We start from the raw sequence: 13,306 nt of genomic DNA, 5'->3' as shown, positions 1-13,306 counted from the left end.
AAAATTCTCTCTTCTATCTATTCAGAGATTTAATTAAAACGGGATCTTCGGGTAGTAAGGGACAATGTTTCGGTCCGATTAGCGAAATGGAGAAAGGTTTTGGGTGACATAGATCAGAATCAGGTTGGATTACGGTACGAACTAACTAAAGGGAAATTTCCAGAGAACGGCACCCTGAGTGTGATAAGACTAGAAGAGTGCAGGAAAGTTTTAGAAGTGAAGAGTACTTGAGGTGGGGTTAAATGGGCAGTGTTTAAAAAAGAAAGGAATAAAAAGCAGGAGGAAAAGACAGGCATTTATTATGAATGTTGATGCTGTGGTGAGTCTGTCTTTGTATTTGTAGATGCCTGGATCTCCTCCCTATCCACTTAACGCCACAGCTCAAGAGGGCCAACAGCTTGACCCGGCTCAGTTTGTCTCTCAACGACCTGTTCAACCCTCTTCACTACTCGAAGGATGCCCGCAGGGCGCCGTAGGAGGACTGTCTGAAAGTTCAACACAACACGTTTCTGAAACCATCAAGCCAAGAGCATGAGCATGTATTCTAGCTGAAGGTAAATCGTTGACTGTGTTTACGGATAGTGATTATGTATTTAGACCACTGCACGATACCGGTGTGTTATACAAACATGGGGTGGGGGTGGGGGTGGGGGTGGGGGTGGGGGGAAGGGGTGTTTCTTAATTCATCAGGCAAGCCCATTGCACGCAAAGTTTTAATCATGAACGTTTAGATGCTGTTCTGCTTCCCAAATCTATTTCGACCATTCTGCAGAGTGCGCACCCTGATGCACCCTTTCAACATCTAATGATGGATTTCCTTGAACTCACCCCTGCCCACTGATATAGCTGTTGTCTAGTAATTGTTGACATGCTTTTAAAATACCCTGAAGGTTTTCCTTGGAAGAAAAACAAGATGCACTCACCACTGATCGCTAAACACCTGGTCGGAGAAGTGATCCCTCAAAACTTTCATCAGACAGTGGAAGCCTGTTTATAAATAAAGTGATCAGATATTGGTCTGAACAAGCTAAATTTTGATTTGCAACAGCACTGTGCTCATTACCCTCAAAGAGCCGTGGAAAGATTGAACTGAACTACCAAAAGGTACACAGGTCTCGATTGGTTTCAATCGCTACCATTTAGCGAATTCAATTATTCATGACAGAACGATCAGAAAAAGACTGAACAAGTGTGGTTTTTCATGGAAAGTTAGCTAGGAAAAAGCTCCTTCGCTCCAAAAAGAATATATCGGCACAGACACTTCATACCAACTAGGAAGCATGGTGGTGGAGGGGTGATGATTTGGTGCTTGTTGAAATGTTCGTTTACTTTTTCAGAAAAATGACTACATATTAAAATCTGTGTTTGTTTTTTTTGTGGTCACCTGAGGTTATTTGCTTGTTTAAATAAATTGTTGAGGACCACACAATTGTAATTTAGGCCCTGATAAACAAAAACATCGAATTGAAGGAGGGTGTTGTTTCTTTTTCTCATTACTATATGTGGAATGCAAAGAGGGTCATATTTTGCCATAAACCAGAGGAAGTCAGATGAACATCTAAGGAATTCCATGCCTCACTCACTTAACATAAAGTTCCGGATGCCACCATTAGAAAACGATTGGGCAAAAATGGTATTGTTGGGAGAGTTGCAAGAAGAAAACCAAAGAAAACCAAACCAAAAACACAAACAAGATAATGTTCTGTGGATTGATAAGATGAAGGTGAAACTTTTTGGAAAACATGGAACAGCATTCCACTATAAGAGAATCATACCAAATGTCAAACATGGTGGAGGTAGTGTGATGGTGTGGGGATGCTTTGCTACTTCAAAGCCAGGGAGAATTGCCATAACGGACAGAACTATGAATTCTTCTCTCTACCAAAATGTCGGCGTGGCCTAGTCAAAGTGGCTGAATTAAAGCGATTTTGCAAATAGGAGTGAACCAAAATCCCTCCACAGCGGACTGATATCCGGTTATCAGAAGCATTTGGCTGCAGTTGTTGCTGCTAAAAGCACAAGCACAGGCAGTTATTAAGTTTAAGGGGACAATTACGATATGATATTATGATATGATCATTTAAAAAACTGTATTTTGTGCTTCCTCATGTTCTCCTTATCTTATATTACATTTTGCATGAGGAACTGAAATCATTTAGTTTGACAAATATGCAAAAAAATAAAGGAAGCCAGGAAGAAGAAAACTGGTCAAATGGGGAATCGAAGATTGTTAAATTACACAAAGTAACCACACAATGGCAGTATTTCCCAAGTAAAGGATAGAAATCATACACGGACTGTGTATCTTTTTTTTTTTTGCATACAGAAGTGTGACATGGCAGATAATGCAGAAAAAGAAATAAACGTGAACTAATAAAAGAGTGTCAAATATTTGTGCATATATCTATGGGTTTAGATTCATTTCTAAATAAGTCGACTGTAAATAAAATAATAATAATAATAATAACAATAATGATAAAAGTCAATTATCGGCCAAGGAAAACAACAACAGCTGATGACAGAAAAAATTGTGGGATCTGTGAAGAAAAACTCAAAAACAACAGTCAGTGACATGAAAAACGACCTCCAGAGGGCAGGGGTGAAGGTGTCACAATCCACCATTCAAAGAAGACTTCGAGAGCAGAATTATAGAGGCCACACCACAAGATGCAAACCACTCATCAGCAGTAAGAATCAGAAAGCCAGATTGGAATTCCCAAAGAAATATAGAGACGAGCCGGAAAAGTTCTGGAACCAAGATTAACCTCTACCAAAGAGATGGAAAGGACAAAATGTGGAGAAAGAAAGGATCTGCTCATGATCTGAAACATACAAGCTCATCTGTGAAACATGGTGGAGGTAGTGTCATGGCTTGGGATCGCGTGGCTGCTTCTAGAACATTCTCACTAATCTTTATTGACGACGTAACTCATGATGGTAGCAGCAGAATAAATTCAGAAGTCTACAGGAACAAGCTGTCTTCCAATTTACAGAGAAATGCATTCAATATTATTGGGTGAACTTCATCGTGCAGCAAGACAATGATCTAAAACTCACTGACAACTCAACAAAGGACTTTATAAAGGGGGAAAAAGTGGAAGGTTTTAGACTGGCCAAGTCAATCACCAGACTTTAAGCCAAATGAGCAGCATTTCCCCTCCTGAAGAGGAGACTGAATGGCAACCCCCCCCCCCCCCCCCCACACACACACACAAAAAAGAAAAAAACAAAACAACACTGAAAGAGGCTGCAGTAAAAGCCTGGAAAAGCGTAATAAAAGAAAAAAAAACAACAGTTTGGTGATGTCAATGAGTCGCACTTGATGCAGTTATTCCAAGCGAAGGACATGCAACCAAATATTAAGCGTTATTTACTTTAATATACTTTGTCTGTATGTTCCTATACTTTTGCTCACCTAAACATAGGGTGGACTGTACCATACCATAAGGTTCTATGTTTTATGTTGTTTAACACATCTAGATGTAAATAAAAGCTGAAATCCTAACCTCTCGTCTCATTCCCATCTTTTCATCTCAAACCCAAATGTCCTTGGAGTACAGCCCAAACAAATGACTCGGCCTTGCTGTTCCAATCGTTTCCGGGGAGACTGTAAAAAGGGCTGTAATTCCTACACCATTCACCCAGTTTGGATTTAATTTTGATGTCCTCAAATTAAAACTCAGGTAGTACATACTGTGCGCTCTTATTATTATTATTCTTCTCACATGAAAACAGATTATCAGCTGTAAGGGATATAGAACTTTATTACCTCATTTATCTATTAGAACAAGTGGGATAAAAGCTATAGATATCTCTATTATGGATATTATCTATAAAAGTAGGGCTTTGTAGGTCCAAAACTTCTTTTGTTTTGTTTCACCTCAACATAATAAAATACATATTAGATTTTTATACTACAAAACATAGTGAAGAGCAGAGGAGATTATTATTATTATTATTATTATTATTATTATTATTATTATCAGTAGGAGTAGTAGTATTAACAGGTAATATTTAACTTTGAACTTTGTTTTCATTCGACGTCAAAGTATAGGTTACCATAGTAACCAGAATAATGAGGCCTATTGTTGTTTCCTAGCAAGTTCTCTCAGAAACCCTTGACCCTGTTTTATGTTTTTGACCTTGTGTTTATCCCTGACCAATGCCAAACTCTTTACACTGTTTACTTTTACATCTGTCGACATGTTGTTTGTACATGACAGCACGGTGTGGTATATATTTTGCTTTGCGTTTTAAAAATAAACCAATAGACAAACGCCATTGTATTTATATTACAGCGTGTACGGTACCGAAACTATAACGCGGTCAACGCGGATTGTTGGTTTTGCTCACGTGGTTGTGTGACGTCACAGGGGAAAACGGAAGAGGATATCGTGCTCCTGTGGGTGAGGAAATAAACAAAACGTTGTTTTTTATTAAATTTATACACACCGCGTTTGTTTTTGTGCTCGCTGGCGGTGTTTGTGTGCGTGTGCGATCCAATCGGGATTAGTGGGTGTTTATTCGGTCATCTTGGGGTTAGATTAGTGTCTGATTATCTTGTCGGAACGACATGCACTCGGTCCTTCACGACATATGAATGGTCGCTGGTAAAGTAAATAAAAATAAAACCCAAACTAAACTTGTGGTATGGTCGGGTGTGCTTCGATGGTGTTTATAAATACTTGTATTTCACACGCAGGAGGGAAAAAATAATAATTCAAGTGTGAATATGTATGTTTATATGTTTTGAAGATAAACACACGCACGAATGTTTAGCTTTCGTTTTTGTGAATATTTTGAGAATAAATCGAAAGCTGCACATCGACTGGCATGAGGTGTGTTTTCATAATCGGGTATGTTTGTGTATAAATGATCAAATAAATAAATAAATAAATAAATAAAACACACACACGCACCATGTCGAAGTTTTTTTTCTTTTTCTTGGTTGTGTTGGGAATTTCCCACCGCCGTGACGTCACACTGTCACCCAATCCACCAGCTCAGGCTTTGAATCATTATGTTCAGTTTGTGTGTCTGAAGCACAGTAAGTTCTGGTCTGCTCATGTTAATGAACTAAGCCGAAAGAGAGAGGAAGGAAGTGCGGTGAAAAGACATCGAGGAACTGCGTGAAGCATGTGAGCAAGCATTTGGAAAAAAATAATAATAATAAATAAATAAAAATCTGTTTCTCCTTCAGGTTCCTCTGAAGAAGAACATCATGCAGAGTACGGCGAACTACCTGTGGCTGATCTCAGACCTGCTGGGTCAAGGGGCCACGGCTAACGTGTACCGCGGCAGACACAAGGTGTGTGCAATCAGGACGGGTCTGATGTGTTGTGGGTTACGGGGCTGGATTGTTGTCGCACTGCTGATGTTTCATCTCTTTTATAGAACGTCAAGAAACCACAGACCTGCTTTTCTCCTCCTACATCTCAGTGGGTGGGTTTAGACAGGTTGCAGATATACCACACAGATCTACAGTGAGAGCACTAGTGAAAATGCGTCGGTTTTTTCCTCATCGAATACAGCAGTTTTCGTTACAAATGAAATTACTGAGAACAACTCGAGTGAAAAGTAGAACCGTCGCAATATTTATAATAGTTTCTTAGTATTTGGTTCGTGCCCCGTTCGCTTTAATGAGACTGCGCGTTCGGATTTCACGAGTTTGAGCGAAACCTCATGATCCATTTTTAGATCGAACCCGTCGGAGTGCCGTGTTAACGTACGCTTCGACAGGAGAGATTAAGACATGAGGAAAATCGGACCAACAAACAAAAAAATGTATTATTCAGATCTAAGATATTTTGTATTAAATAAATATTTTCTATACTTTAGTCATCGGCATTAAATGTACCTTTTCAAATGGTGCTACAAAAAAAAGTCATAACTGAATGCAACAGTCCGTGCACAGCTCCAGGGTCGGGGGTTCGATTCTCGCCACGGCCCTGTGTGTGCGGAGTTCGCATGTTCTCCCCGTGCTGCGGGGGTTTCCTCCGGGTACTCCGGTTTCCTCCCCCAGTCCAGAGACATGCATGGTAGGCTGATTGGCGTGTCCAAAGTGTCCATAGTGTGTGATTGTGTATGTAATTGTGTGCCCTGCGATGGATTGGCACCCTGTCCGGTGTGAACCCCGCCTTGTGCCCGATGCTCCCTGGGATAGGCTCCAGGTCCTCCAAGACCCTGTAGGATAAGCGCTATAGAAAATGAATGGATGGATTTAGAATGTTTTTGTTTTTGTTTTGTTTTGTTTTTAAAGAAATAAGAGACATGGCAGAAAATCTAGAGCGCAACAGAAATCAGGATAACGATTCATGTTCAATTACATTCAAGTTGTTTGGAGGTCATTTACATCTTACATTTCCCTAAACCGTTGACAACCGTTGAACCGTTCAGTGAGCTGTCGTACCCTGTGGATATGGGGGGGGCGGAGTCATCCAGGAAGAGACCACTCCCATCAGGATAGAAACGTTTAGGATTAAGGTGATCAGTCAGAAGAACTTTGTATTGATTTGGAGTGGAACCAAACCCTGCCAGCAAAAAACACACACACACACACACACACACACACACACACACACACAAAAAGCACTTTTTTTCTTTTAATTTGTCACCTGTCAAGACATGTTTGTAAATAATATTTGTAGAAAACATTAAAGTTGAAGTAGTTTCTCGTTAGAGGATCAGCGCAGTGTATTTGACAGGCAGTTGCAAGTAGGGAACTTTGTCCGCAGAGATATGTTATTTATAGTGTCGTGTACTTCTCCAGCATTGGAACCTAGTGAACGTAGCTGAATAATGTGGCACACAATGTGGACGCAAGGCTACACTGCAGTGAGGGTGAGCTGGAGTCTCCGCCTCACATCCAGGGCTCTAAATGTAATCGCTGAATAACCTGGCACGCTGTGGAGTGAGTGAATTCTCACAGGGGACGATAGGAATGACATGCGCTGGATGTCAGAATCTCGTCAGGTCGTGTAGGATTAAGCAACTCCAGTTCCACTTTGTTGTCTGCCATATTTCATTTCTCCTTCAAAAGCCGTAGCTGTGTTAATCTCTCACGTTAGACACTGACTGTCAGCATGACCGCTTTTATCTGACGCTGGAAATTTACTCCTCTCTCTCTCTCTCTCTCTCTCTCTCTCTCACTCTCTTCCTGCAGAAAACAGGTGACCTCTACGCTGTCAAGGTCTTCAACAACCTGAGCTTCCTGCGGCCTCTGGACGTGCAGATGAGAGAGTTTGAGGTGCTGAAGAAACTCAACCACAAGAACATCGTCAAGCTTTTCGCCGTCGAGGAGGAGGTGGGACATTTGAGTGGCATGATCTAGTTCTGAGCAAGTTTTGTCCCGGTGGAGGAGACGGTTTGGCCACATCTGCTTTTCGTCTCGTCGCTTCCCCAAAACATTTATTATGAACATTTTCAGGAGAAACACGACGGGGACGTGGGGTTATAGGAAAATAATCAGCGACGAGGTGGTGTGATGTGTCCCGATCCGGAGCGGATTATTTTCCCATTAGCGTTTTATTCCTCTTATACTACAGCAACATGCCAACGGTTTTTACTTAAGAAACGTCACACGTCAGAGTTTTTTAAAAAAAATTTTATATCCGTTGATAGTTACCTCTTAAAAACGACGCAGCTTGTTACCATGGCAACAGTTACGCACGTTGCATTTTTTTTAACCTGATTATGCGCAGCACCCGCTGTATAAGTTGTTACTGTAGAAACTGTACCATATTATAATGAGAGCATTCATGTAAACACATTTGAATTGCAGCCAACACTGTTGTCCTCGACACGTTCTATCCAATCAGATTCGAGAACAGTGCTGTGGAATAATCCTGTTTGTAATATACAGTATACTGGGTGGGTATGGGCTTTTTACTGTATCGGATTTTCTGTGGATCAGAAGTTTATATTTTTGGCAGCGTCGCCTTTTAATGGCTTGAACTTGAATGTATTGTGTGTATTGTGCCTTCCTCAAGCTTTTCACGATACTTTTCGATATTATTCCTATAGGATTCCGGTCAGAGCTTTGTAATATTTACTCCAAAACAATTTCACAACGTGACGCTGCCGCCCCCGTGCTTCACAGTTTCCAAGGTGTTCTTCAGTTTAAAAGCCTCACCCTTTTCCCTTCATACATGAAGCTGAACTTTATGGCCGAATCATTCAATTCTCGTGTCATCTGACTAGAGAACACTTCTCCAAAAAGCTAGTGAGCACCTACAAACGTCAGTCTGGCTTTATATTCCCAGTCTTCTTGGTTGTACGACTTTCTCGCCTTTCAGGCCATGGTGACGTAGAACATTCTTAATGGTGGATGTACACACTTTGGTCCCTGGTGCCTTTCACCTCCACCAGTTCCTTTGTTGTTGTAAAGTTTTGACCCAGTGGAATTCTGATATAACGGATAACTAAAGCTGAAATAATTCTGTCTCTTTCTGATTGCTTTAATGTAAGCTCTGATTTGAACAAAGTAGATCTTGAATATCTTTAGCCTAGGTGTATGTAAACTTTGGCCACAGGTGTAAGATGTGAAATTAGAAAACAGCAGACAAAGAACCAGTAGGGCAAGTTTACAGTTACAATCAAAGTTATTCAACCCCCATTGAAAATCAGGTCTATTGTCAAAATGTACAGACTTTCAGCTGTTTGCAATGAACAACTCAAACAAAAGCGATTGAAATGGTTCAACACAACACATGCTTCAAGTGTGTTTCCCCAAATTCAACTGAAAATGCAACTTAGAATGACTTCTCCAGTTTCACAATTATTCAACCGTTTCATGACGAGCGTCTTCAGTACTTAGTAGAGCGTCCTTTTGCTGTTATGACCTGCTGCAAATGAGATGCATATCTTCTGGCAGCGTTCCTGAGGAATCTTATTCCATTCCTCATGAGCAATGGCCTCCGGTTCAGTAATATTCTTGGGTTCTCTTCAAATCCCACCAGAGATTTTCTATGGGGTTTAAGTCAGGTGACTGTGATGGCCCTGTAGAATCTTCCAGGACGACTTCTGCAACCAAGCCTTGGTGGAATTTGAGGTATGCTTGGGATCATTGTCCTGTTGGAAGGACAATGAGTCAAATGACGCCCAAGCTTCAGCTTCCTCACAGACGGCATGACGTTTTCTCCTAGGATTTCCTGATACTTCAATGAATCCATCTCGCCTTCCACACACTGAAGGTTTCCAGTGCCAGAGGATGCAAAGCAGCCCCAGAACATCACCGAGCCACCACCATGCTTCACTGTGGACAGAGTGTTCTTTCTTTATTCTTCTTCCTCCAGACATACAACTGAGCTGACTTTTCTTGTGCTTTTGAATCAGTACTGGTGAACGTCTTGGAGTTCTGGCATGGAAACCTTCTGCGTTTAGTACGTGTATTACTGTACTCACGGAAACCTCACTGCCTGTTTCACCAAGTCTTGCTGCAGGTCTTTTGCAGTCATTCGAGGGTTTTTCACAAGCTGCCTTCTCAGAAATCAGGTTGCAGCCGTTCACAGCTTCCTTTTTCTGCCCCGTCCAGGTATTTCATATATTTTCTACCCCTAACCAGTTCAGGTATTTCATGTTCCAGCTCAACACATGGTGCAACTAATGAAGCCCCTGAGGTGTGCTTGAGACAACACCTGTTTTGCATATGTGTGCTGTTGTGAGGGATTCTCTTCAGGGGGTTGAATCATTGTGAAACTGGAGAAGTCATTCTAAGTTGCATTTTCAGTTGAATTTGGGGAAACACACTTGAAGCATGCGTTGTGTTGAACTATTTCAATCGCTTTTGTTTGATTTGTTCATTGCAAACAGATGAAAGTCTGTACATTTTGACAATAAACCTGATTTGTAATGGGGGTTGAATAATTTTGATTGCAACTGTAGGTATATTTATTTAAGGCATGCGATGTATTCAGAGGTCATATATCCTTGACTGTTCGAGAATGATGATCAAATGGAGGATATTTTTTTGTTTTCTGAATATTTGCTTCAGCCAGTAGGACTAAGCATGAGTAGGGATCATTAAAATGTGTGATGAAGGGGATCAAGTGCTTCGCTCCTGACTGACTTTGTGCCCAAGTGGCTGTATTTTCATGATTATTCTGTCTCCTTTCCACCAGTCAAACACACGGCACAAGGTCTTGGTTATGGAATACTGTCCATATGGCAGTCTGTACACAGTACTGGAGGAGCCATCCAATGCTTACGGTCTCCCTGAAGACGAGTTCCTCATCGTGCTGCAAGATGTGGGTAAGTACCACCTCAATTGAGAGTTCGAGAGAGAACAAACGCACCAAAATGTATTCACCTTTGATTTGATTTTGAACGCTCAGTTCTGATTGGCTAGAAGATTGATTAACGATAACAACAGCTTTGACAGCAGTGGTGACATTTTCTGTAAGGAGCCATCTATGTAATATTTAAGGAGGGCGTGTCCAGTGTTTGTGTTTATTTTCTGCCATGGGAACGTCTTCTGGGTGAAGGGCTTTGTATTTGTCATGTGTCTAATAGTGTTTTTCTGCTATAACATAACATAAGATAAGGAACTGTCTTGTTTCGTGGAAGCGTCAGTATCACATGTGTGGTATGTCATACTTCAAGAAATTTCAAAAAGAAACACACCACCGTAAGGTTTGATTCCTTAGCTACATTTGCAGCATTTAGCAGATAGCTTTATTCAAAGTGACTTCCGGAAGTGCTTTGTAGTCTGTATAGGAAAACATTTCCATTCTAACACAAGGTCAGGTTCTACGCACAACACAAAGCTATTTGTAGACTGGCTCAACTCGCTTCAGTGCCTAGTGCTCCTCCGATGTATTTCAACACCACAGATAACATTCTTAACGTACGTCTTCCTCGTGTGACATGCCGCCCCGGAATGGCGAGGCCGAGTCTTTTGTGTTTGCTCTACACTGAAGACATTTGGGTCGGCGATCAAGAGATGAATATGAGACGATATAGATATCAGTTTTCGTTTCCTGATTTTTACATCTAGATGTTAAACAATTTAGACCATGGGACCTTTGGTGGCAGACCACCCAATATTTAGGTGAGCAAAAGTATATGAACAGAGAGTCTTAAAGTATATTAAAGTAAAAAACGCTTAATATTTGGTTGCATATCCTTCGCGTGCAGTGACTGCATCAAGTCTGAGACACACTGACATTGACACCAAACTGTTGCATTGTTCTTTTGTGTTTTCCAGGCTTTTACCGCAGCCTCTTTCAGTTATTGTTTGTTCAGTCTCTTCTTCGGGAGGTGAAATGCATGCTCAGTTGGGTTAACGTCTGGTGGTTGACTTGGCTAGTCGAAATCTTTTTTTTTTTTTTTTTGGCCGAGTTTAGATGTAAATACGTGGCAATGAAAGATGAAATTCCGATCTCTCGTCTCGTGTTTTGATCTCAAACCCAAACCTCTTCGGTGTATCGCGAAAACAAAAGAACCGGCCTTGCCGTTCCAATACTTTCGGTGGGGACTGTACATTCATGTACCGATGTTCTGACTTTTCTGATGTTCGCAGTGGCTGGAATGAACCACCTGCGGGAGTACGGAATAGTCCACCGGGACATTAAGCCAGGGAACATCATGCGTGTGATTGGGGAAGACGGACGCTCCGTATACAAACTTACAGATTTCGGGGCAGCGAGAGAGCTGGAAGACGATGAACAGTTTGTGTCGTTGTATGGGACAGAGGAGTACCTGGTAAGACCTGCTGGAGTGTTCCTAAGAAAGTGTTTCTTATGATTGGAAAGCTTTAGTTTTGGCCTTGAGGTAAATATCATTGTAACGTGCTGCATTGAGCTTACTAATATAAACACGTATGTGTATTGAGTAGCTCACAGGTTCTCAATCTTTTTGTACCCAGGGACCTTTTTACTTGAAAAGAAATTTACAGACCCCGCTCGGTATGGATTTATTTCGCGAACATGAGTTAAAATTTGTAAATAATATTTTTAGAGCCATACAGCTTTTGCTTCTTGAATTTTCTACCAATAGAACGCATTCGGTCTGAGTTGACCATGGTGGTTGGACCCCTAAATATAATACCACTTAGAAATAACGTGGGTCGTGATTTCCACCACTTCACCGACCCCTGGGGGTCACCGACCCTCACTTTGAGAACCACTGGAATGGATTATATAGCTTTCTAGTGCAATAGTTTTTTTGACAAGTAGGCATTTGGATATGTAAACAATTTCACACTAGAGCAGCGATATCTAGAATTCACAGCAGAGGCGGATGTTTTCAACCAGCATGTTGAAAAAGAAATGTTGACGGAGCATGAAGATAAGAGCGATAGGAGATCACGGCGTGCGTGTGTTCTTAGCAGAGATCATCGTAAGACGTTGTACGTTATATATTCTATAGTATATTTTTGATATTTGGAGTAGGGATAATCGGTTTAATGAATTATCACCTAATAATACATGTGGTTGAATGGTTTCTATTAGTCTGTGTTTTTCCTTAGAAGCATCTCATTCTAATCAATAGAAGAGCCTTACGTTGAGGCCCTAAAAAAGGGGTCTCGGATTTGTGTTCGACGCCGTTGGTTTGGAAATGGGACATAATGAAGTTAAAAACACGTATAAAATGAAATCTACTTTATAAAAGTGTTGGAAATAACATAACACAAGCACCACTGTAGCGTCTAGAAAGGCCTGTTTTTACATTTTGTGATGATCTCATCTATACTGGTGTAGCTGCTTGAGATTTGTAAATCGCTATATATACCGTAATGCTGTATTCATCGATTTACTTCCAGCTACAGTGGGGGAAGTAAGTATCGGACGCGTCAACATTTTTTTCGGTAGATATATTTCCAGTGAGGTTATTCACATTAAATTTTCTCCAGATTTTGGTATTGACTCAAGAAATCCACACGTAGAAAGAATTCACAACATTAAAGTCCATAAATAAAGTAATGTGTGATAAAGTGGAACGACACGGGGGAAAAAGTATCGAACGCTTCCCGTGTGAAGAAATGAACGGGCCGCAGTATTCAGGTGTGAGTTTGGCCCGTTCTTCTAAACATATTGTCTTTAAATCTTGAAGATTCTGGGGGGCCTTCTTGTGAACCTTGATCTTTAGCTCTTTCCATAAATGTTCAATTGGATTGGAGTCAGGTGATTGACTGGGCCGTTCGATTTTATTTCTCTGAAACCAATTGAGAGTTTCCTTTGCTGTATGCTTCGGATCGTTGTCCTGCTGGAAGCTCCACCCACGTCTCATCTTCATCATCCTGGCGGATGGCGGCAGATTCTTCTCAAGAATCTCCCGGTAAAGGGCTCTATTGATCATTCCTTCAATT

The 13,306-nt window shown here is 41.1% G+C and overlaps 1 protein-coding gene across 3 annotated transcripts in view; it reads left to right on the top strand.

Moving 5' to 3' along the window:
- The first annotated feature begins 4,274 nt into the window (after positions 1–4,274).
- tbk1 (TANK-binding kinase 1) overlaps positions 4,275–13,306 on the top strand; it is a 52,395-nt gene continuing 43,363 nt past the window's right edge. The window contains exons 1-5 of one of the 3 annotated variants that reach the window (XM_053650648.1): positions 4,275–4,406; positions 5,201–5,308; positions 7,163–7,303; positions 10,119–10,248; positions 11,519–11,700. In XM_053650648.1, coding sequence (XP_053506623.1) covers positions 5,222–5,308; positions 7,163–7,303; positions 10,119–10,248; positions 11,519–11,700 — 540 coding nt within the window. In that variant the 5' untranslated portion in view covers positions 4,275–4,406; positions 5,201–5,221. The other 2 variants (XM_053650647.1, XM_053650649.1) reach the window with 2 other exon arrangements.

The sequence above is a fragment of the Ictalurus furcatus genome, chromosome 19 (assembly GCF_023375685.1).
Source record: "Ictalurus furcatus strain D&B chromosome 19, Billie_1.0, whole genome shotgun sequence".
NCBI classification, from domain to species: Eukaryota; Metazoa; Chordata; class Actinopteri; order Siluriformes; family Ictaluridae; genus Ictalurus; species Ictalurus furcatus.
This window is presented reverse-complemented; position numbering and strand designations above follow the sequence as displayed.